General features: G+C 45.7%; 1 protein-coding gene across 1 annotated transcript in view; it reads right to left on the bottom strand.

The window, feature by feature from the left end:
- LOC115465046 (cytochrome P450 1B1) overlaps positions 1–24685 on the bottom strand; it is a 31412-nt gene extending 6727 nt beyond the window's left edge. Inside the window, exons 1-2 of the mRNA XM_030195447.1 lie at positions 24477–24685; positions 23045–24046 (exon numbers count right to left, since the gene is read on the bottom strand). Coding sequence (XP_030051307.1) covers positions 23045–24039 — 995 coding nt within the window. The 5' untranslated portion in view covers positions 24040–24046; positions 24477–24685. The remainder of the gene's footprint in view (positions 1–23044; positions 24047–24476) is intronic.
- Positions 24686–25948: the final 1263 nt, after the last annotated feature.

Raw genomic sequence — 25948 nt, 5'->3', positions numbered from 1 at the left:
ATAAGTCCCATTCCCTTCCCTCCATATCCAGCGATTCTCCTCTCTCCCCTGCCCTCCCCTCCCATCCATGTCCAGCGATTCTCCTCTACACTCCCCTCCATTTCCAGCGATTCTTCTTTGCCCCTCTCCTTCCCTCCCATGTCCAGTGATTCTCCTCTCTCCCCTGCCCTCCCCTCCCAATCCAGCAATTCTCGTTTGCCCCTATCCTTCCCTCCCATCCATGTCCAGCGACTCACCTGCAGCCTCCATCTGCCCCTGAGTTCGTTCCAACCCCAGCCTCAGCTCCCCGACTTTCCGTTCCTGCGTTGAAATCTTTTATTTTATTTCAAGTCGCAGCGGCAGCGAAGGCAGCAGGCAGGCTCGCCTCTTCGCTTCCTTTCCCTCAGCGTCCCACCCTTGCGGAAAGGAAATTACATCAGAGGAAGGCAGGACACTGAGAGGGAAGCGAAGGCTGGAGGCAAGCCTGCCTGCTGCTTTCACTGCTGGTTCGCCGTTGTGACTTCAGGTAAAATAAAAGATTTCAACGCAGAGCGGAAAGAATGGAAACTCAGGGAGCAGAGGGCAGCCAGGTGAGCTGGCCCTGAGAAAAAAGTTGCCGGTACGCCATACCAGCGCGTACCGGCACAAAAAAAGCACTGGAAATATCTTTCAAATATTTGAATGTCTTATCTACAAACAAACCTTTTCCAGAGAAGGGAAGGTGGTAGAACTAGAGGACATGAATTGAGGTTGCAGGGGGCCCAACTCAGGAATGATGTCAGAAAGTACTGTTTCATGGAGAGGGTGGTAGGTGCCTGGAATGCTCTCCCATGGGAGGTGGAGATAAAATCAGTAACAGAATTCAAAAATGCATAGGATGAACCCAAAGGAATCCTGTATGGAAGGCATGGAACCAAACAAGCTTAGCGGCATGGAACAGTTTGACGTCTTCCCGTACTTACCTTAATCTACACCTCCCCAACTGCAAGGTATTAAGTACAAATCCTTCTATGCATCCAATTTTTCCTTTTCAGGTAGCCAGCTTTGGAATGCTTTACCAAGACTCATCCGTACCATCAACAGCCTTCTGCCCTTCCGAAAAGTACTGGAGACCCATCTCTTCAAGATAGCCTACCCTAACGATTCAACCTAACCAAAGCCTGCCCACATGATTATTGACGATTGTTTTACATTGACCATGTTTCCCATTATCCTTATTGCTACCCCATATCCATTCCTCTCCATCTTTCTACACCTACCTCCCAATGCTCATTTCCTTCTGCACCCAATTCCTCCTATGTTCAATTTATTTATCCGTTAACCCCATTAATATTGCATTTACTACATATTGCTTACTCTTTTTACAACTTTGTAATTCTTTATACTGTTACTATGTAAGCCGCATTGAGCCTGCCATGTGTGGGAAAGCGCGGGGTACAAATGTAATAAATAATAATAATAGCGACACCAGTAATTAAGAAGTAAAGCCAGTGTTAGGCAGACTTCTATAGTCTGTGCCCTGATCTTGGCTGGATAGATAGTCAGTAGTCATCATAAAGTATATCCAGGAGAGACAAAAAAATCAATATGTATACTTTGGAAAAACGATGAGCGAAGAAGAAATACGAGAGACATCTCCATGGAATAAATGTACAGGAGGCAAGTCTTTCAAATGAAAGGAAACTCTATAATGAAGGCGCATAGGATGAAGGTGAAAGGAGACAGATATAGGATTAACAAAAGGGATACTTCTTTATGAAAAGCAAGCCACATAGAGGTGGTGGAGACCGGGACTACCTGAATTGAAGAAAATGTGTGGGAGAGGAAAGGATTGTAGATGGTATAGCTGGGCAGACTGGACAGGCCAAATGGTCTATCTGCTGCTATTTTCCATGATGTTTCTCCATAAAAGCTGAGAAAATTCCATTCAGCACACAGTTAAAGCTGTGGAATTTTGTCAGAAGATATGGTGAAAGCAATTAGCGTACTTCAGTTCTGACAGGTTCCAGGTGGAAAGTTCTTAAACCATTATTTACCCATGTGGACAAGTGAAAGGGACCACTTCTCTGGGTATGATCAAAAAGTAAGATCTACTTTGAGTCCTCCTGTGTACTTATGATCAGATCAGCCACTACTCAGAGACAGGATACTGAGCTTGGACCTTTAGTCTGATTCAGCATGGCATTTATGTTCTTTGACACCATACCCCCCTCGAGCTGAATTTCTGTGTTCCAAATTCAGACTACATCTAACTGTAGAGTGACACTACGGAAAGCTCCTTTAAGTAAGAAAGGAAAGAACAAAGTAACATTTCAAGTGCAAGTCTTTAAAAAGGCACAAAAATAGGGAACAAAACTCATAGAAAAATATAAAAAAAATTTCCTAAAACGTCCTCAATAAATGGAGTTTGTAAAGGCACTTTAAATTGTTTTCAACTAATCCAGAACACAACTGTTCATCTTCTCCACCATTCCAGATACTAGGATCATGTCATACCACTCTTCTGCCAGTATCGACTCCCAATGAACTACAGAATTAAACTCAAGATTTTAGTTCCCATGATCCAAGCTATGAGGATTGGTTTGCACTCCCTTTGTTTGAAGCTCTCCTATGGACGCTTGTTCTCTTGGCGATCCTCAAATGCGATGGTCGATACTTGGGAAACTGCTTTCTATATACTTGCCCCTCTATTCTACAATACAGGGACATGTTCGGCTTAAACCTACATTGCCTCAAACTGAAGCTACCTTAAATACACACTTGAAGAGTACTGATTCATGGGTCAAGAGCGAAATAAAGGAACTGGTTTGTCTCTTCTCGTCAATTTCCCTATTCCCCACCACTATACAAAAATGCTAGAAGCCTACAAAACGAGAAAGGGAAGCGTATATAGAACTAAATGATGAAGCAGATATAATAGACATAGTAGAGACCTGGTGGAAGGAGGACAATCAATGAGATAATTACCAGGGTATCAGAAGAATTACAAAGCCTTGTTATCCTAATTTAAAAGTAACCAGCGCTAGTGTGGCCATTCCCCATGCATCCAGTTTCCTATATGCCTTGGTCAGCATGCTATACAGATCAAGCCTTGTACCTGAAGTACTGCGAGGCTGCTGCTAGAGGTTACAACAGCCATTTTCAATAGCAGGCCATGCCAGGCAGGATTAAGTGGGCATTGCTCCTGCCAGTTTCCCTCTTAGACCATTATGAACCATCAAGGTAGGTCCGTGGAGGGGGGAGGAGACAGGACCCGGGCTGAATTTTCTGTGGGTCCTGGTTGATATTGAGCTGGGACCCACCTAAGACACTTATGCGGGTATCGACTAAATATCAGCCATGACCTGCATAAGACCCAACGGCTAGCACCTACGGAAATAGCCCTGAATATTCAGTGTGGGTGCCCAGACATGGCCGAGAATTGAATATCTGGGATATTTCTGCTTGTGGTAGTCAGAGTTTCACTGCAGGCTGAATATCAAACAGCTAGTTATTACTGTAAGGCTGCAAAAGGAATTAATCAGTGTAGAAGTCCAGCACAGTCCAGCAAACAGCTAAGGTATCTAATAGCCATGTGTTTGGTGGCCATAAGTGTGTCTGTGGCTTTTGGGTGGAGTGTGTATGTGTATCCTGTTTGAAGCTGGTCACCCTTCCAGGACCCGGCCAGGGCTGACCCTGCTTAGCTTCTCTCACAGACAGTCACTGCTGGGCTCTTCCTGCTCAGCCACACACCAGGACTCGGCCTCACACACTGGGGAGCTTGCTGCCTCCTCTTTTCTCTTCAACATAAACGTTCACCAACACCAGGCTTCTTAGAGAGTTAAGGGTTTTTTGTTAATGGCCATTTAACACACTCCTTATGGCTTCTTGCTTCTTTAACTAACATTTTCTCTTTAACTCAAACACAACAAAAGGGCCCTTTACTCCGAGCCTGCTAGATAAACCCTTCTCAAGACAGTTTCTTAAACTCAAAACAGTCAAACAGAAGTCTTTACTTTCCTTCTCCAGTTGTCAGCGTTTCCAGAGAGAGCTGCTCCAGTATTTCCATCTACTCCAACTCCTGCCTACAGCTTGCCACCCCTCTCTTAATGAAGCTGCCTCAAACCCTCTCACAGCTGGTTCAATTTTCCAATTAACTTCTGGCTTTACCCTCTCCTGCCTAGAGACCTCCCCCTGACTCTGGCTCTCTTGCTGCTGCAGTGCATTCTGGTCCTTATAGTTGCCTGCTTCCTCACACCTGCCAGCGAGGGTCAAACTGTAAGCTGGATTTGCTGCTTAAGCGCCACAGGAGGGACTGCCTCGTAAAAGGCAGGGCCAGAACATAGTAAGCAAGGTATGCATGGCAGGGGGGGTGCCCAACATTTGAGGAGCAACAGAAACTGCCATGCTTATCCATGCGTTATGCTCCACTGGTCACTGCCGCTGCACACAAAACCTACCTTGATCCTTGAGGCCGCCCTGGTGGTGGTGTGGCCTCTATGGCTATGGAGGCAGTAAAAAAATCCCACTCTTCCCTGCCCTCTGCCGATACACCGTCTCCGCTTTGCTCTCCTGTGCCACGGACAGCGCCACTATATTTTAAAAATAGCTGCCGAGACTGCCGCTGAAGTCTCGGCAGCCATTCTGGGAAACAAGGCTGCGCAGCCCACAGCACAGAAGAGCAAAGCGGAGAGCGCCAGAGTCAGAGCAGCGGCAAGGAAAGAGTGGGATTCTTTTGCACCCCTGCAGCCTCAGAGGCCACTACACCCCCCAGGGCAGGTGGCAAGGTAGGACTATGTGGAAGGGGGATTGCAGCATTACTGCAGCAGTGGAGAGTACAGGTTTTGGCACAGTATAAGTCATCACAAGGACAAAATATAAGAAAAACAAATGGACTGCATTAGGGGCTCATAGCCCATTTAGTTAATATTACAACAAATGAGAGATCTGCATGAAAGAAAATACTTATTTTTATTATGTTATGAAAACCACTTGTTCCTGAAACATGCTCAAAACAGAATAATCCATTTGTACAAAAAAGATGAGATAAAGATGTGATTCCATGTGCCCCAATGAAAGCAGAGTTTAATTTTATTTCCAATCTCCAGGCAGATTACAACAGTTAAGATGAATCCATCCATAAACAGAATATCCTCACTGAAATTTGGCCATGTACTACTGTATTGTATAGAACAGTGTAGAAAAAGGAACACAAAATATACCCTTTTAGTGCTGTTGTTTCCACCAGCTACAATAATTTTTAAGAAGTTTTAGTGATATTCAATTTTATTTCATGATATTTATATCTACATATGGGAAGCTTTCAAATAAATTAAAAAGCAGTTGAGTTGAAGAACAAAAGTTTTTTGTTTAACCTTTTAAAGAACTGGGCTGAAAAAGGGTGTGGAGTGGGAGACGAGAGAAAGGAGGTGCTGGATCTGGGAGGGGGGGGACTAGAGATCCTAGCACCAGCCCTGGTAAAAGGGGTGGACGGGACAAATGGAGAACTCCTTTGTGAGGACCACCAAAGATGTTTGCCAGAAGTCTGCTAGTTTCATACTATTCCTTTTACAAATCAACACCCCCTTAATTGCTCAAATAGGGAAAGGGGATGGGATTTGATATACCACATTTCTGTGGTACAATGAAAGCAGTTTCCATATTATATACAGGTATTTATTTCTGTACCTGGGACAATGGAGGGTTAAATGACTGGCCCAGAGTCACACGGTCACAAATACATGCCCTGCTACTCTACTACTACTAATCATTTCTATAGCACTACTAGAGGTACTCAGTGCTGTACACAAAATACGTATAAGACAGTCCCTGCTTGATAGAGTTTACATCTATTCAAACCAAATGGGGTGGTAATGATTAAAATAGATATGGGTACTGAACAGGTGACTAGGAATTAAGAGTTAAAAGCAGCCTCAAAAAGGTGTTCTTTAAGCTAGATTTAAACATAGGCACAGAAGAAGCTTGATGTATCAACTCAGGAAATCTATTCCAGGCATAAGGTGCAATAAGGTAAGAGAAACAGGGTCAGGAGTTCACAGTAGAGGAGAGCAGTACAGATAAAATACTTACCAGTTGAATGGTGTTCGCAGAGAGGGGTAAACATGAGAGATACTGAGGAGCTGCAGAATGCATGCACTTATAAGTCAATACAAGGAGTTTTAGCTCTATACGGAAATGGATAGGGAGCCAATGCAGTGAGAGCAGGGGTTACATGGATATGGCGATACTGGCAGAAGATCAAGATTTTCAAAGTTTTGCTGCATGACTTAAGGGGAGAGATGGTTTAGTGAGACTACTGAAACTTCCGTCTCGTAGGTCTCCCAAGTGTGAGGCGATGAGTGTGGATAAACATATTGGTAGTGTGCTCAGAAAGGAAAGAATGAATGTTGGTGATTAATATTATAGAGAAAGAAAGACAGGTTTTAGAAGTCAGTTGGATATGTGCAGAAAAAGAGAGGAGTCAAAGATGATCAAGATTTCAAGCTGATGAGACAATGAGGATGAGAGTGTGAGTGTTATTGATGGAAATTTATTTTTGTTACATTTGTACCCTGCGCTTTCCCACTCGTGGCAGGCTCAATGCGGCTTACATAGAGCAATGGAGGGTTAAGTGACTTGCCCAGAGTCACAAGGAGCTTGCCTGTGCCTGAAGTGGGAATCGAACTCAGTTCCCCAGGACCAAAGTCCACCACCCTAACCACTAGGCCACTCCAATAAAGAATGGGGAGGGGAAGGGATGAAAGAGGTGGGATTAGGTTGAAAGAAGCAGCTCAGTCTTGGCCATGTGTAGTTTCAGATACCAAAGACACATCCAGGCAACAATGTCTGAACATGCAGGCTGAGACTTGGCCCTAGATTCCTACTAAAATTTCTGGTGTACAGAGGTAGAACTGGGGAGTCATCAGCATAAAGATGATACAGAAAACCATGGAAGGAGATCAGAACACAAAGGAAACAAGTAACGAGAGAGAAGAGAAAAGGTTCCAAGACAGAGCCTTGAAGTACACCAACTGATAGTGGTATAGCAGTGGAGGAGGATTCATCAGAACGTACACTACAAGCATCGTGGGCGAGAAGAAGAAAACCAAGACAGAACAGAGCCCCAACATCCAAGTGATGACAGTGAATCATGGAGTAGGTGCTGATCAGCAACAAAAGCAGCAGATAGACTGAGAAGGATGGAGATTGAGTATCTGGCCAGGAACAGGTCACTGGAGACTTTAGCAACGGCTGTTTCTGTTTAGTGTAGAGGGCAAAAGCAGGATTGTAGTAGATCAAGAATAGACTGGAGCTGAAAAAGTCGGCAATGGCAGTGAACAGATGAAATATGCACCAAGAATTTAGGTGTGAGCAGTAATGAAAGCCATAGAACTTATGTGTTCATGCCTAGATGTTGGAGATGAATGTAACGTACAGGAGAAGTTAAACATGTACAAATTACACATGCATGTGGGAGCCCTGGCCATGTATACACCCCCCTTACAAATATAGTGCAATCCGCTTAAGTGCAAGGGTCTGGGACCAAAGAAATACATGCAGTTAACCGGAGCTGCACGTAACCATTGTGACCCAAAGAAGCACATGCAGTTAACCGGAGCTGCACGTAACCATTGTGACCCAAAGAAGCACATGCAGTTAACCGGAGCTGCACGTAACCATTGTGACCCAAAGAAGCACATGCAGTTAACCGGAGCTGCACGTAACCATTGTGACCCAAAGAAGCTTGACATCTGATAAACATATGTACAGTACTATTTATTAAACGTACAGTAAACAGTCTCCGTTAACTTAGGCTTACTTGAAGTAATCAGTCAGTCCTCTGTACACTCTTGTGTCTGAGTTCCATAGACTACGTCTGCCAGATGGTAAAAACTGTCATAGCACTGACATCCAGTGGCCTCCAGATAGGCCCGCATGGTGTTGACTCTCCAGCGCTCTTGCAAAAGTGACAGGAGGTTGTTGAATTTCATCAGCATGTGCCTTACTGCTCATTTCATCATCTGTTTCATTAGCAGCAGCCGTTGCCTGCGTGTAGGCACATATCTCGGTATCAGTGCTGTCGTCAGCTGTTTGTAGATCGTAATCAACAGCTACTTAGTGATGAAACTCCTTTTCAGTAACACCGGCTGGGATGTCAATAGCCTGTTCGTCTGACGCGTTTCCAACAGCTGCATCTGTTTTGTCTGTCTCCACATCCCTAACAAAGCTTGCCCGCTTTTAGCAGTTCACAATGGTTGCCTGTATGATTCCAGGCTTCTTTCTGCATATGTAGGGAATCCAACAGTGATAGATTACGAGCCAGTTCAACAGCACGTTTATCCTTGCCAGTCTGGTCAGCCATAACGCTCATAAGACGACGTAGCACAAGAGCTCGATAATGTTGTATGAAATTGGCTATTATGCCCTAATCCATAGGTTGGATCAGAGAGGTAGTGTTTGGTGGCAGGAAGACCACCTTGACAGAGAGCCTGACATCATCAATTTGTGCAGCACAATTACACAAAGCAACAAAATCTGACACTTTTGTGCCCGCATTCTAGTGTCTAACTTCTTTAGCCACTGTTTCCAAATTTCCCCAGTCATTCATGAATTTGCGTTAGCCTCGTATGACACAGGAAGTCGCTTAACATTCTTGAAGCAACAGGGCTGTTTGCTCTTTCCAATGACAAGTGGTTCCAACTTCTCACTCCCACCCATATAGCAGCAAAGGAGGATCATCAGTCGGTCCTTCGACGTTTTACTTCCTGTAGTTTCGGCTTGTTTGAATGCAAGTGTTCCATCAGGAATCGCTCGTCAGTAGAGACCGTTTTCATCAGAATTCAAAATGTCACAAGGTGCAAACTCGTTCAAGATGGTAGGAAGAACTGAAACAACCCAATTTTCAGAATCAAAGTCATCAGCGTCCTGTTTTTCACCATGCTGTTTCTTGAATTTTATGTTGTTCCTCTCCTTCCATCTTTCCAACCATCCAACAGTAGCTCTGAATTCAGTTAGTCCAAGACTTTCAGCTAGCTGATTAGCTTTCTCCAAAAGCAGTGGACCACTGACAGGAAACTGTCTGCTCCTAACTTGAGAAAACCACCGAAGAAGAGCATCTTCTACCTCCTCAGCTTTTCCTTCCTGTTTTCGTTTCCGGTGTGGATTTGTATTGTTTTGCCAGTCTTCCAGAAGCTGGTCTTTCTGCTTCAAGATATGTGAAATTTGACTGGGATTGACACCATATTCTTTAGCAATAGATGCTTGACTGTTTCTTTTCTAATTTTTTAAGAACTTCTATTTGTTCAGCCAGTGTTAGTCTTACAGTTGCGCGACGACGACTCCAGTGTACACTCTAACAACATTCTTTCGCTTCTTCCGCCCGTGGCAGTTAACCAACAAGATTTCAAATTTACCGCCCCTTTGTCACGTGCCAACTGGCTTCCATATTTCACGCGTGAGGTTATGCGGAGTCTTTCCTGCAGAGGAGCGGTCTTAAACCATGCATATAAGCGAATCTTGCACTTATCAGTGGTGCGCTAAACCGAAGCTTGTCCCCATGGAAATTGATGGCGCCAAAATCGGGACCGAAGTACGGCATGCAGTTAAACAGAGCATGCGCTTATCCGACATGCACTTAAATGGAATGCACTGTACATGCTTTGTTAATTAAGCATTTACAATAGCTCCTGGCAGAATTTTACTATGTATGTGTGTTATGTACACATGTATGTGAATACCATTATGCTGGTACTTGTCCATGCCATTCCTGTACCAACTTATCTACAGTTCATTTGCTGTGTAACAATAAAATATTTGTTCAACCAGTAGCACATCTTGTGCACTGTCTTTCCATGTGCAAGAGAGCTCTTAAAATCATAAGGGTACATATGCAGAAGCAGAACACAGAGTGCACCTCTTTTTTTGTGATCTTTGAGTAGTTGTTTCCTGGGTGGTAAGAGCAAAGTTGTACATTCTAGAAAAGGCATGTGTGGACACATTTACAGCTGCTCAAGTTGTGCTATGCGGGGCTCATTCTGGGCGACTACTTGGACACATGTGCCCTGGCAAGCAGAACACTGGGCAGGAGTTACAGAATTTTCTATAAATTACATATAATGTCAAACAGTTGCAGGTTGACAGTCCAACAAACAGTAGCAGCATACATTTGTCATTAGCTTTCAAGAATGACTTCAGTAGCTCAGACCACACAGACTCACCCAGAAATTCCTGGATCTTGAAACCCACTTCCCCTTCTAAAATCAGTGCATGAAGGGTGGAAGATTGGTTACTCAGCAGCTACACCCATTCTATCTAGGTTTTCCTTAAGTCACGCAACCAAAGAACACGACAGCTACAGCATAAAAAGGCTGTTTGTAAACTATGTGGGCTCCTTATCTTAGGTACCTGGTGGCTTGTGTTGATCCTGGTTGCGATCCTGACCTCACCTTGCTCTTATGCAACTATTTTATTGCCTTTCCTACCCTCTGTTAGGAGTTATTTATTTTTCTTTTAAACCATCTTATATATTCTTTGGCAGCTTTCCTAGAACTTTGGTGTTCACTAATAGTAACCCTCTACTGCAATGACTCAACCTGTGGACCTAGAAATAGGTCACAGACAACCTATGTGGATCACAAGATGAAGCCGCTAGAAAAATATCCCAACATTTAACATTCCAGCAGTCTCTCCTGGATCCTAGCCAAAAAGTAAGTTTGAAAGCTAACATTTCACCTAAAAGGTTCAGGTATTACAGTTCAATGCAGTTCATAGCATAAAATGGGGGGGGGGGGGGGGGGGGGGGGGGGGGGGGGGGGGGGGGGGGGGGGGGGGGGGGGGGGGGGGATAAGGGTTAAAAACTTAATATGGAATGAGTTTCTGTGCTGGTATATTTCCAATCTGTGAGGGGAGGGAGAGAGGCAATGCAGAAGAGTGCACTAAGCTTTATGCACCATTAACTCAGCTTTAGGGGTGAATATTACATATAGCGCAAAACAAATTGATGCCGATAAAAGTGCTATTCTATAAACTCTGCTTAAAAGGTAAGTGCAATTTACTGAATAGCACTTACGCCCAGGAATCATGCCTAACTTTAGGCGTGGCCATTTGCACCACTTGAAATGCGGTGCAAATGTATATACCTAAATTAAGCGTGTATCCTCCCTCATTCTGTAACTCTGAACATAAATGTTGGGAACACCCTTATTCTGCCCATTACCCTCCCATTTCTGCATCCTCTTGTTTGGACATGTGCCTAAATTTATGCATGTAAGTTCCAATTAAATCTAATTAGTGCCAATAATGGCTTAACAAGCCAATTGTTGGTGATAATTAGCTCTTTAGTCAATTAACACTAAGCATAAGTTGGGTGCACACCCAAATTTTACACAAACAATTTTTAGCAACTTACAGAATTATAGGGTTTAGTGCACAATTCTGTAGGTCCGCCATGCAAAAAATGAGTTTTCTGCATAAGTTAACCATGCACAAAGCCTTGCACATACCCCAGTGCACAGCATGTTTAAATCCAGGTACCCTCCCCTAAAGGTGGAACCATATAGCCATAGCACCCCCAGCTCTACAGAACCAGCCAAGCCTGAACAGGAGCTATCCAGAAGCCAGGAGCCTGTGGCACATGTCTATCCACCTGCTGGAGACAGAAAATACTTACTAGCCAGGGAGACAGGTACTTAAAACTCAGTACTTTACTATCATTTTGAGCAATTCTGCACAAATTAATTGTTTCTCACACTATTACTGCTACAAGATAAGTTTACTGCTGCCAATATTTCCAATAAACCAGCTTTTCTATTTTTTTTTTAATAATATCTGAGCCTTGTGTCCAATTTTTTCAGCATTATCTAGGACAAAGAATTTGTATCTGTAAGAGGGAGATTGGAATGGATGGGGCACAGAGTTCTAAATTTCTACTTTGTCATCTTATTACCTTCCCTCATTGCCCGCTCTCTACCTGGGGCAGAGTAATTGTGATTAGTCCCCACAGATCTTTGCAATCAATGTTATAACAGTACATTACGTTTGTGTACTATTTTCTACTAGTAAAAAAGGCCCGTTTCGTAAACAAATGAAATGGGCGCTAGCAAGGCTATAGAGAGAGTGAGAGTGTGTATATGTATGTGTGTCTGTCTGTGCGTGACACAGAGAAAGTGTGTGTGTCTGTGTGAAAGAGAGTGTGCACAGGTAGGGTGAAAATGAAGAGACAGCAGTGAAATTTTACATAGGACAACTGAACCATTTGAGGCGTGTCTGTGTGAGAAAGTGTGTATATGTGTGTGGGTGCGTGTGGGTGTGAGATAGAGACAGTGTAAGTGTGTGTGTGCGCGTCTGTGTGAAAGAGAGTGTGAAAGGGTAGGGTCAAAATGAAGACACAGCATTATAATTGTACATAGCACAGCACAAACATTTGAGGCAGTTCTTGCCTTATCTCCCCTGCCGCCCCCTCCATACCCAATGATTCGTTCCTGGTCTTCCATCCCCTCTGTGTCCCGTGTGTGTGTGTGAGAGAGAGAAAGATGCTAGCAGTCCCTGTGATAGTGGCAGGTCAGTTGCTCATTATAGCCAGTTAAGAGTGAGAGTGTGTATGTATGTACTGGGTTTTTTTCCTTCCTTCCTTCCTTCCTATGCCCTCCGTGTCCATTGTTTGTGTGGAGAGCAGAGATCTATATGGTCCTTTTAGCGTTGCGGTTGACGTCGCGTAGCAACTGTGTGCTGCTGGTTTTCATTGTTTCGCAATGTGTCTTATGTCACGTTCCGTCGCTTAGTAACGGGTTCGCAATGCGATTGGTTGATTGTCATTGGTCCGCCCTCAACGTCAGGACATTTGATGCAGGGGGCGGGGCCAACACTCATGGGCGAATTCCGGGTTTCACCACCATGCATTTAAAACGTTGGGACTTGTGGAGGCTTCAGAACGTTGGAGGTGCGTTTTATATAGAGAGATTATAGGTGCACTATGCTCCCTAAGCTCTTGTTGTCACCCATTCACTGTCCGACTTCCTGATGCACCACGTGAATTTGCAACTAAGACCTGGAAGCTGTCAAGTTGTCAGCAGCATTCCACATGCCCAAGAAGCAGGTCATACTCCTTGGGGTGAACCCCACTACGGTTCCCCCTCCCCCAATTGTTTACTCTGCTTGGATTTCACTCATTCTATTCCTGTGGCTCCTTTCTCCCATATTCTGGGCTAACTAACCTGCCTATGGAGCTCTCTTCCATCCTGCACACCTCGTCAGAGATTTGTTTTCAAGTTTATTTTAAATTTACTACACTGCCCATTGTATGACCTAGACACTTTACAATCCAATTTAAAAATACACTTTACAATCCAATTTAAAATTAAGAGACCACCATAATTGATAGGATAGGAGAAAGTAAAAATAAGCAAAAAACCCACAAAAACAAACATCCTAAAAACATGTAAGCATAAAAACAAATTAACATACACATGTATCCATGTGTAAAAGGGAAAAGGATAGTGATACTACCATCCACCTGGCCAGGATGGACAGATGTAGAAATGTTATCAGAAATTAAGGAGACTAACAAACTGGGGAACACAATAATAATGGGTGATATCAATTACCCTGATATTGACTGAGTAAATGTAACATCAGGGTATGCTAGGGAGGTAAAATTCCTTAATGAAATCAAAGGACTGCTTTATGGAGCAGCTGGTATAGGAGCCAACAAGAGGAGGAAAAATTGTAGACCCAGCCCTTAGTGGAGCACATAATCTGGTGCAGGAGGTAATGGTGCTGGAGTCGCTTAATAGCAGTGATCATATGATCAGATTTGATATCGGCTCTGGAGTAAGTACACACAGGAAATCCAATACATTAGCATTTAACTTTCAAAAAGGGGACTATGATAAAATGAGAAGAATGGTGTATTATATAAAGGAGGAAAGAAGGCCAAACAGCCGGCACAGTTAAAAAGTGAGGTGAAGGAAGCTATTAGAGCTAAAAGAAAATTCTTCAGAAAAATGAAAGGATCTAACTGAAAATAATAAGAAATACAGTGAAACGTCAGTTTTCGTTTACTTCGGTTTCGGTTATCTTCGATTTCTTTTGCGAAATTTTCATCTCAGTTTTCGTCGATCGCCTCGGATTTCATCAGTGTGCCTACGCAGCTAATCTTGCATTCTCCCGTGTCGTTCTTCTGGGACGCTCTTCTGGGATGTTGTTTCCGGTTGTGGGATCACACTGCTGCTGTTTTATGACCAAAATTTAGTCGTTTTGCCACACTACTGCTGCTGGTTGAGTGCTTGTATAAAAGTCCCTGCTGGTTTTTGACCAAATTTTCGTCGTTTTGCCACACTATTACTACAGCTGGTTGAGTGCCTGTATAAAAGTCCCTGCTAGGTTTTGACCAAATTTTTGTCGTTTTGCCACACTACTACTACAGCTGGTTGAGTGCCTGTACTATTCTATTCAGTGTATTTATATCCTGCTAATATCAATAAAGAGTCTAAGCAGGTTACATAAGATCAAAACATATACATTAGTCTTGTTTATTCATTTAAAAGAAAAATTGCTTGTTGCCTCGGTTTTCGTCGATAATTTTCGGATGAATTATCGACGAAAACAGAGGTTTCACTGTAGCATAAAGGAATGGCAAGTCAAATGCAAAGCGCTGATAAGGAAGGCAAAGAGGGACTTTGAAACAAAAGATTGTGTTGGAGGCAAAAACATAGTAAAAAAATTTGTAGGTATATCAAAAGCAAGAAGCCGACAGAAGAATCAGTTGGCTATCTTTTCCTTTGTGGCTCTGGTAAGAGGTACCTGCCAATATCCCTTGGTCAGGACTAGAGCTGAAATAAGATCAGGCCCCTCCCAGTCGCTCAATGAGTTCGTCCACCCTTGGCATTGGATAGGCCTCGAGCTTGGACACTGAATTCACTTTGCAGAAATCAATGCAAAACCGGATGCTCCCATCCTGTTTTGGTACCAATACAATGGGTGACACCCAATTACTTATGGACTCCTCGATAAATCCCATTCTTAACATTTCAGCGATTTCCTTCAGCATCGCTTCCTGCCGAGCCTCCGGGATTCGATAGGAATGCTACCGAACCACCACTCCTGGGTTCAGTAATAATGTCGTCAGCAGCAACATAGGTCCGGCCTAGCATGGATCCAGAGTCTCTTGTGACTTCTGGGCCAAAGTTATCACTCTGCACTAGGGCTGTTGTCATAGGGACCCACCAATAGATTGATGTGAAAGATATTCATCTTGTTCCTCTTGCCACTTTATAGTTGACAGGCCCAGTCTTTTCCACAACCTCATAAGGTCCTTGCCACTTACACAGCAGCTTGCTTTCAGTAGAGGGTAGAAGGACTAAGACTCTATCCCCTAGCTGGAAGGTTCGCTGAATGGCCTTTTGGTTGTAGGCTTGGGCTTGACCCACCTGAGCCTTTTCCAGGCAAAGCTTGGCAGAGTCACCTGCTTTCTTCAGCCTCTCTTGCATGGTGAGTACATACTCAGCCAAGTTCTACCCTCGACTGGATTCTTCTGCCCAAGCTTCTCGGATTACATCAAGGACTCCTCTAGGCCTTCTCCCATAATGCAATTTGAATAGAAAGAACCCTGTCGAATTCTGGGGCACTTCTCAGATGGCAAACAATATATATGGGAGTAGGGAATCCCACTTCTTCCCATTGTCAGCCCCAAACTTCCTCAGGATCTGTTTCAAAGTCTTATTGAAATGCACGACCAGGCCATCTGTCTGTGTGTGATAGACCGAGGTCCGTAAAATCTTCACCTTGAGTAGGGCACACACCTGCTTCATCACCCTGGACATGAAAGTAGTGCCTTGGTCTGTCGATATCTCTGCCGGAATCCCTATCCTAGAGAAACTTCCCACAGCACATTAGCCACTGTTGTAACTTTCATATTTTGCAATGCAATGGCCTCTGGATAGCGGATGGCATAATCCAAAATGACCAGAATATACTTATGGCCTCAGGTGGTACGTTCCAGAGGTCCCACAAAAGTTCACCGCTATCTGTTTAAATGGGGAATCAACAAGGGGCATGGAGAGGAGCCGGTGGGACCCTCGCAGGACTACTCAGCTGGCAGGTTGGACAAGACTGGCTAAACAGCTCTACCTACTTAAATACCCTGGGCTAGAAGAACCAGGCTAAAACCATTTCCCGGGTTTTCTCCTATCCCACGTGACCCCCCCTAGGAAATGACTATGGGCTAGCTGCTCCACCTCTTCCCCTTCCAGGGACTTGGCCACCCTATACAGCAGGTCATTCTTTACCACAAAATAAGGGGGTGCTACTTCAGAGGGGTCCTAGTTGCCCATGAGTTTCCCATTCACTGCAACTACCCTAGCTCGGGCCGCCCTAAGTGACTCATCCTTGGACTTACCCTTTTGAAATTCCCCGTAGTTCCCTCACTACTCCATTCGGGTAGCATATCCAACGGGTCGGGGTTTTCCCGACCCGTCCTCCTCCGGTTCTCCATCAACAGCTGCTCCTAAATTCAGTGACCTCTGCAGTTTCTCCAGCCTCCACTAGTGGTGGGGTTTGGGCAACTTTGGACTTCCCACATGTAGATCAGGGTCCTCTAGTGGGAAGATCTCTGGGAAAGACTCCTCCTCCTTCTTTGGACCATCAATCATCCAACCCAGATGTAGCTGAAGTTGGGAAAATCCCTGCCCAACACTACTGGGTATGGTAGCCATGCTAGAACTGCTACCTCCAGATGAGCCTTCCCAACAGGTGTTGTACAGGACACTTGAGCTGTCCGATACTGCCTCTGGTCCCCATGTGCACAGGCCAAGGTCACAATCTGCTCATAGTTTAGTTATGATCAGTTGAGTACCTCTCTCCGGACAAGGGACTTGACACTGCCGGAGTCTACTAGTGCTTGGCACATATGTCCTAGCTCCAGTCCACTGGGAGTACACAATTTCTGGTTCCTCAATGAGCAGCTTCCACAAAACTGCAGGTCATGAGTGACCAACAAATTCACATCCATAGCACCCTCCCCTATATCCGGGGCAGTCTCTGGCCATACGACTCTTTCTTCCACATCCGAAACAGACAAGGTGGTATCCTTCCCGCAACCGTGGCTTTTCCTACCATCTCTATGCTGACTCCCCCCAAATCTACCTTTCTACCCCTGATATCTCACCTTGCATCCAAACCAAAGTTTCAGCGTGCTTGTCTGACATTGCTGTCTAGATGTCTCAACGCCACCTGAAATTAAATATGACCAAAACTGAGCTTCTCATTTTCCCCCCCAAACCCACCTCCCCGCTCCCCCCGTTTTCTATTTCTGTTGATGGCTCTCTCATTCTCCCTATCTCCTCAGCTCGAAACCTTGGGGTCATCTTTTGACTCTTCTCTCTCCTTCTCTGCTCATATCCAGCAGATTGCCAAGACCTGTCGTTTCTTTCTTTACAACATCCGTAAAATCCGCCCCTTTCTTTCCGAGCAATCTACCAAAACCCTCATCCACACCCTTGTCACCTCTCGTTTAGACTACTGCAATCTGCTTCTTACTGGCCTCCCACTTAGTCACCTCTCCCCTCTCCAGTCAGTTCAAAACTCTGTTGCCCGTCTCATCTTCCGCCAGGGTCGCTTCACTCATACTACCCCTCTCCTCAAGACCCTTCACTGGCTCCCTTATCCGTTTTCGCATCCTGTTCAAACTTCTTCTACTAACCTATAAATGTACTCACTCTGCTGCTCCCCAGTATCTCTCCACACTCGTCCTTCCCTACACCCCTTCCCATGCACTCCGCTCCATGGATAAATCCTTCTTATCTGTTACCTTCTCCACTACTGCCAACTCCAGACTTCGCGCCTTCCGTCTCGCTGCACCCTACGCCTGGAATAAACTTCCTGAGCCCCTACGTCTTGCCCCATCCTTGGCCACCTTTAAATCTAGACTGAAAGCCCACCTCTTTAACATTGCTTTTGACTCGTAACCACTTGTAACCACTCGCCTCCACCTACCCTCCTCTCTTCCTTCCCATTCACATTAATTGATTTGATTACTTTATTTATTTTTTGTCTATTAGATTGTAAGCTCTTTGAGCAGGGACTGTCTTTCTTCTATGTTTGTGCAGCGCTATAGAAATGCTACATAGTAGTAGTAGTAGTAGTAACCGTGAATAGGGCCCATGGTATTCACAGCCCACAGTATGTTCATGGGGATAAGGGCTTCCACCACTCTAAGCCCTTCCTTGGAGATCCCTGGCTAGGGCCTGGCCTCTGAACCCTTGGATTGTCTGGTCCGGGTCTCTCCTGTTTCCTCACAGGGTTTTCAGCTTGCTTCTTCTCCTTGTCAGGCTCTGACTTGGGCTGCGCTTGGTAGGCAGCCTCAGCTGCTTCTAAGGCACTTTGGGGGGACAGGTTGGGAGCCGAATCACTGCTTCATGGTCCGTAGTAATCCATCCAGAACTGCTCCAGGAGGATGATTGTTGCGATCTCCGGTTCCATCTTTCCCACCGGCTGCAGTTATCTCCAGGCGAACTCCTTGAGGTGGCAAAAGAAATTCCTGGGGTTTTCTTTAGCTTGCATGGAACCCTTCCGGAACTGCTGCAGATAGGCCTCTGGGTACAGCCTGCCCACTCCAGGATAGCTGCTTTCACCGCCACATAGGTAGCTGTTCCCATGGTATTAGCATCCTAGAACACCATCTGGCTGCTTCCGGTTGACGTTTGCTGTCCATGACGTTTCCAGCCAACCAGCAAAGCTGATGGTCCTCTCAAAATTAGTCATGAAGTAGTCCAGATCATCTTCCAGTACCATTTTCTTCAACATGGAAACTGGAGGAACTGCCAATAAACTGGGTGACTCGGTGCTTATCCCAGCTTGGGCCTGAGAGCCTTGTTGTAGCTCTATTAGCTTCAAAACATTTGCTGCTGGACTTCTTGTTGCTGCTGCCTCTGTTCGAAATGGGCCTACATAAATTGTTGCTGTTGCTGCTGTACCTGTTGTTATTGCTGCTGGCCCTCCATCAAGACCTGGAGTAATTTCTCCATGGTTTACTGTAAGCAGCTCGCCCCAAACTGTACACAAAAACAAAACTAAAAAAACCTGCCTGTCTGGCGCTAACTAAACGTCCTCCCCTGACTTTTGCCTGTTCCGCGAGATCTACAATTGGGCCAGAACTCCGGAGGACAGGATCCAGCTTCCTTCTGCAGGACAAGTGCAGAATTGCACCACTGGCACAACTTGTGAGACCCTGGGCATGGGCACAAAAAGGGTAACATGCAAAAAGAAAAATGTATTCACAAGAAACAAAATTCCTTGGCCTGTTTCTTCACAGAGCCGAGCAGTAGTAGCAAGGGTAAATCCCTTTGGTTCAAGAGCAAAGTTATTGGTATTTATTGTCATATACTATCTCGGGCCTGTTGCTTCACAAAGCCCGAGACACAGAATGGGGAAAACCCTGGCGATTCAGGAAACAGCAGTAAGTCAGCTCCTGGCAGCGGCTCAAACACACCCCATGGCTGCGGGGTTGCCACACCCCAAACACTGCTTTGCAGTTCTCTTTGATTTGTCAGGTCTAGCTCTGGCCAGTCCTCCAGCAAACTCACAAAGTTCAATTAGTTAGTAACCTCAGCCCCATCACAGTATGTGGATGTTTGTCAGGGCATACCTTGGGGCTTCTCCTCTTTCTCCCCTGAGCCTCCCTTGCATCTGCCTGGCCCTTCCCTCCAAACTCCCCTGTTTCAACTCCGCCCCACCTGGCTCACTTCCTCCCACAGCAGGACCTGTGCTGTTAAGGTGGCCCTAGTTAGTTATAAAGAGAGCTTTCTTAAGGGTGAGGGGCAGTGTTCTATAAATCCCATCACAGAAGGGATTACGTTTAAAAGAGGAAATGATCTAAATTTCTTTTGGTTTAAAAAATTTTTTAAAAATACTGCTCTGCTTCTGAAGTTTAAAAAAAAAAAAAAAAAATTAGCTGATCCAACAAACCCAATATCAAATCCTCAGAGAAGTTTCCTATACTGCATCTGGCAGATGTTAACTAGCTACACTATATAAACCAGGGGCGTAGCCAGACCTCGAGGTGGAAGGAGGCCAGAGCACATTTTGGTCCACCTCTCTGCCACCCCCCCCCCCCCCCCCCCCCCCCACTGTTGCACATACCTTGGCTGACGGGTCCCCAACCCCCACCAGCAGAAGCATCGCTGCCACCGCACATGCCTTGGCTGATGGGGTCCTCCTCAACCCCCGCCAGCAGCAGCAGCAGCATGTTTTCCAGCGCTGGTCTCCAGCGCCGCCGCATTTCCTGCCCTCTCTCTTCCCCTCACGTCATGTCCGTTTCAATGAGACTGAGCATGTGCTGCTCAATCTCATTAAAAACGAGCATGCTAGACATGATGTGAGGGGAAGAGAGAGAGAGACCAGCGCTGGAAAAAACACTTCAGCTGGCGGGGGTTGGGGACCCCCACTAGCCAAACCAGGGGCACAGATCCAGTTTGGGGGAGCTCAGGCCCCTGTGGCCCCCCGTAGCTACGCCACTGATTCAAACAGTTGTATTATAGGGATTACTTAAGAAGAAAGTATCACTAATGGGGTAATTTTATATATAAAAAAACACATACACACACACCAACTTTTTCACATGTAAAGCTTGTTTCACATTCTATAGCCTGGCATCTCTACACTGAGCACACTGGTACACCTACATTTAAACCCTACCACTTACACCAGGTCCATGGCTCACATCTGTTGGCACACTTAAGTACACCATTGCCTTAGAGCCCGACCAAACCCAGGATCTTTGGTTTCTGCCAAAACTAAATGTGTAACAAAAATTGGATGCTTTCGGCAGAAACAAACTAAATGAAACTACCCCCTGATCAAAAAGCCCCCCCTCCTGAATCCACCCCCCCCCCAACTCAACCACTCACTCATAGGCCCTCCCTGGGCTATCTTAGGAAGACCTGGTGGTCTCTTTGGGGGCAGGAGTGAACTTGACAGGCCCTCTAGCAGCAGTCTTGGCAGCTATTATGTGGAGAAGCAGCAGCAATGGGCAGGACCAAGTGGGGTTCCTGCCCCTAAAGAGACCACTAGACCACCAGGGCAGGGAAGTGAGTTTTAGGTTTTGGTGCTGAAATTTGGTGAACCTCTACACTGCCTATAGCGGCTACAAAACCGGTAAGTGGTCTTGGACATAAAACATATAGGGATATGCTTATGAACCTCAACAGATATATGCAGGAAGACAGGAAGGAGAGAGGGGATACGATACAGACGTTTAAATATCTCAGGGACATTAATGTACAGGAAGCGAGCCTTTTTCAAATGAAAGAAAACTCTGGAATGAGGGGTCATATGATGAAGATAAGAGGAAATAGGCTTAGGAGGAATCTAAGAAAGTATTCATTCACGGAAAGAGTGGTGGAAGAGTGGAATGGCTTCCCGGTGGAGGTCGTGGACACGAGGACTGTCAGGATTTAAGAAAGCGTGGGACAGGCATGTGGGATCCCTTAGGAAAAGGAAGAGTTAGTGGTTACAGAGGATCATGGGCCATTTGGCCTTTATTTGCCAGTATGTTTCACTCTAAGTTATAGAATACGGCAAGTTGGTGCCACACCCATGTTTATGCCCCTCTACACTTACACACCCACAGCACTTGAATGGCCTTAAACATATGCAAAAGGAATCCTGGAGTGCAGTATGGATTGAGTGGCAGCAGGGTGTGATATATGTACATATTTTTAGGCAACAGGCATGTCTATGCACCCCATTTGGAGAAGTCAAGGGCAGACCTGGAAGCTTATTTTATAATGCCAAACACCTATACTAACTTTATATAATGTAAGTGCCTTTTTGGACTTGTCACACAAGTGTCCCCTTATTGTATATTTCCAGAAAACTGCAAAGAGTATTAAAATGTAAGGTTTAGATGGGTTAGTATATGCAAAATAAAAAATCGACATTCTTGCTGCAGCAAAGTGTACCACCAGGACTTCTTAACCTGCCTGCTTTAAGCTTATATGAGGAGGAACTGCAATCAGGCTTTATGAGTGAAAAGAGCAGCCACCAACTTTAATTCTTCCCCGTGGTTTTTGTGCCTCAGATCAGTTTACTTTTATTTTTGACAGTTCACATATCTTTGTGAGATTTCATCTCTAAGCTAGAAGAAGTGTATTCTCATTTAAAAAAAAAAAAAGCAACAGGTGCTCTAGCAAACGTAAAAAAAAAAAAAAAAACAACAGGTGCTCTAGCAAACGTAAAAAAAAAAAAAAAAACAAGCTTTCTGGGTCTGTGCTCCATCCACTATGATCAACAACAACAATCACGCCACAGTAGTATACCTAAAAAAGGCAGCCTCACACACTCCAATGCTAATGAAGCTCTCTGTTCTTTTTAAGGAGCGCGATTTAAGAAAAAGGGCAATGTACAGCTCAGTGGATGCTAAGCACTCATGGTGTAACCAAGGGTGGGCCTGGATGGGCCCAGGCCCACCCACTCTGGGCTCAGGTCCACCCAATAGAAGCACACCTATGATGTGGCTGGCAGGGATCCCTAAGCCTCACCAGCCAAAAACTCCCAACAACTGTCCCTCCTGCATACCTTGTAAATAGCAGATCTTCTCCTGCAGCGACTGATACATACTATTCGCCCCAGCCCCACAGCTTTCACTCTGATGTATTCCCACCTATGCGGAAACAGGAAGTTGCATCAGAGGGAAGGCTGTGGGGCCAACATGAGCAGTGTGTATTAGTTGCTGTATGCCAGGGGGGGAGGATGTTTGAGAGACCAAATGGCATGCAGGTGAGAAAGGAAGAGACCAAATCACTTGTGGGACAGGGCTAAGTTATTCTGCCCACCCTCCCTGGGCCCAAGCCCACCCAAAATTGGGTGTCTGGCTACGCCCCGAGCAGCTTTAATATTAATTAGCAAGCCGCAAGCGCCCTCATTTTGTCCAGGAAAGGGGTACGTTCGTACCGTGTTTGGAAGTTGGAACGCCCCATTTATTTATTTTTTTTTTTAACTGTTGGTACCTACGATCTACAAGTGGTTTTATTGGGGAGGCAGGGGTGATCTTTTCGCAGTCCAGAACTGGCACTGAACCTCATGTAGATCTTACCTGACCAGGAAGAGGATGAGCCACTGCAGCGCCGTGGAGAGGGTGTCCTGGCTGGCCCCGAAGATGTCGGTGACGGTGGCCGGTACGTACTCCCTCTGCAGGAGCCCCGGACGCCCCGCCAGCGCCTGGATGAACAAGTCCATCATGTCCCGGACCAGCCCGTCCCTGAAGCTGCGCTGGTGCTGCACAAACTTGTCGTGCACGAAGCCGTAGAATTCGCGGTTGAGCTGCACGAAGTTGCCGAAGAGGGTGCGCACGGGATTGGGGAAGAGCCGCAGCCAGGGCATGACGTCCACGAGGCTACCGGCGCCCACCGTACGCCCGAACTGTTCGTTGCGCCCTAGCAGCGCGCGGAACTCCGGATCCTCGTGGCTATAGCGATTCCCGAAACAGAGCGCGCTCATCACGTTAGCGATGGCCACCACGCTGTTGGGCGCGGGGTCGAAGTAGGCGCCGCCCGCGCTCCGCGCGCGGAAGATGCGCAGCAGCTCGCGCGCCTCGCCCAGCACGTGCCGCTCGAAGGCTTTGCGTGTGCGCGCGTTGCTGGTGGAGAAGGCGCGCACGGTGGCGTGGGCGAGGCGCCGATGTGCTGTCCACTGCGCGCCGTAGCCCCCGAAGGCCAGGCTTCTGCCCCCTGAAACCACCCTGAAGGAGGCGAAGTCCGGTCTGCCCGCGAAGTCCGCCGCTTTCCCGATCAGTGCTTGCCGGATGGCGTGCTCCCCGTTTAGGACCACCACGTTCCGGCTGCCCAGCTTCAGCTGGAAGACGGCTCCGTATTTCTGCACCATGCCAGCGAAAGAGATGTGCGGGCTCCTGCCCAGCTGGGCGACGTTGCCGATCAGAGGCCAGGGGAAGGGACCCGGGGGCCCGATTCTCTTCCCTGCCCTCTGCATCCATCTCCAGACGTGGACAGCCAGTAGTAGCGACAGGCACAATAGCAAAACGTTATGCAGATCTGGTCTGGACAGCTCTTCGTACACTTTTTCATTGGCCATATTGGATCTGGTGCAGGAAAAAAAATAGATTAGTGTATTAAATAGTTCATGCATTTTTACTGGTTTTGCAAACCGTTTTGTCAGGTAGTATAGCTGATGCTTTCTTGAGTATTGTACGTTAAATGGTGCTTTTCTATAACCGATGAAAAGATCAGCCGGACTACCTAGCAAATGGTTTGCAGAAGAGCCACAACCACCCATTTGCCGCTTGTTCGGGAAATTCTGGGCGTAATTAGAATGTATAGCGAAGTGGAAATGTGATTTAAGACATAAAGTTGACTCGTAATCACAACTGATGAAACAAAAGTGGAAATGAAGCGTTCTTCCAAAATAATAAGTACTGTTTAACGTCTGCACCTATAGCACACTTCTTGATAAAGAGAATAACGGGGGGGGGGGGGGGGGGTAGTATGGCAAAGAGCCCATAATATACTTACAATTTTTTTCCCACTGCTTCTGACTTGCGCACTGCAATAACTAGACAAACACTGCAAATGCCGAAATGTGTCCTTTGGTATTTAGTACTTCATTGAGGGTTGCAAGTAAAACGCCTTCTGCATCACGAATACCTCTTCGGCAAACACTTGCAGCAGCTCACACTACTTTCTTATTTTGCACATCTGATGCGCAGCCCGGACCGTTTTTCCCCCTCCTTCAGTTAAAATGGCATAGGTTGCATGAATACTTTCTCCCCACAACATCCGCAGGTTTAGGGAGTAGTGTGTAGAGCCTCTCCGCATCCCTAGTGCGCGGAAAAGATGAGATCGCAGATACTCTACTCCAAATGGCACTGCACGTCCACGGCATTTATATAGAAATGCTCAGGCTGGTAAAATGTCCCAGGACGAATCACCGCCCAACTCCCAGTCCTCAGTATTGCATCTTCTTGCTATCCGTTAACGTGCCGCAGCTGCAATTATTCATGATTAGAGTTTTCCTGCCTTCCTATCTTCCCCCAACCTCCGTTCCTCTTGCCAGCTAGCTACTTTGGCTATTTATTTACGTGAGGTGATTCCTCCTGAGAACGTCTCAGGAAGGGGCTCCTTCACAAATACACATGTGATTAAAGGATCACAGGAGTGTTCAAACCCTGCCAATCCCCAGCTGCTTAGTGCTTTTATTATAGCTTCCGAGTTTTCCTGTTGCGTGCGAAGTTCCCCTTGCGTGAGCTCCTGCAAAGACTGGAAATCCGCTGATCTGTCTGGTCCTTCCAGCCTTACAAAACGCTTTGCTCACAAATTACATGACCCCAGTTAGGAACAAAGAAAACAAAACAGGGCAGTTGAAACCAGAAAACACATTTAATAGGGGTGAACTCAGAAAAGGTACCCAAATGAGGACTGAAGTGCGCGGTCGACTGATCCCGGTGGTTTAAAAATACATTTATTGTTACTTTAGAGATTTATTTTTACGCCGTACTGAATTTCCTTGTATTAACCTAGTTTCTGGACAACTTTTTGTTGATGTAATTAAATAATGTTAAATTTTCAATAAACATAAAATTAAAAAAAATATTTGCACTGATTTTTCAGACTTTATTAATTTTATGTTCCCATTCCAAACTCCTTATAAATTAAAGGATTGTACTGCTGTAGTGAACTGGCTGGGAAAAACTATTTCCTTATGGTGTATATAAAAAATTAGCTTTATTATCCTTGCAGTAAGCTAATGACTATTTGATCCTGAAGAAAATGTACTAAAATGTGTGGGGGAACAAGTTTCTAGGATGCAGATGTTTCAGATATAGGGATTGTCCAATGTTTTGGGGTCAGAAATTTCTAGACCACAGGGACCCACAGTCCAAGAACCCTGAGTCCTGGAATACCTGGAGCTGAGAGTCCCAGGTCCAGATCCTTGGCCCTGAGATCCAGGTCTTCCAAACCAGCAAGCCCTGGACTTGGGAGCCCCC

The sequence above is a fragment of the Microcaecilia unicolor genome, chromosome 3 (assembly GCF_901765095.1).
Source record: "Microcaecilia unicolor chromosome 3, aMicUni1.1, whole genome shotgun sequence".
Lineage (NCBI taxonomy): Eukaryota > Metazoa > Chordata > Amphibia > Gymnophiona > Siphonopidae > Microcaecilia > Microcaecilia unicolor.
Note: the sequence above shows the minus strand (reverse complement) of the source record. Positions and strands in the feature narration are given on the sequence as shown.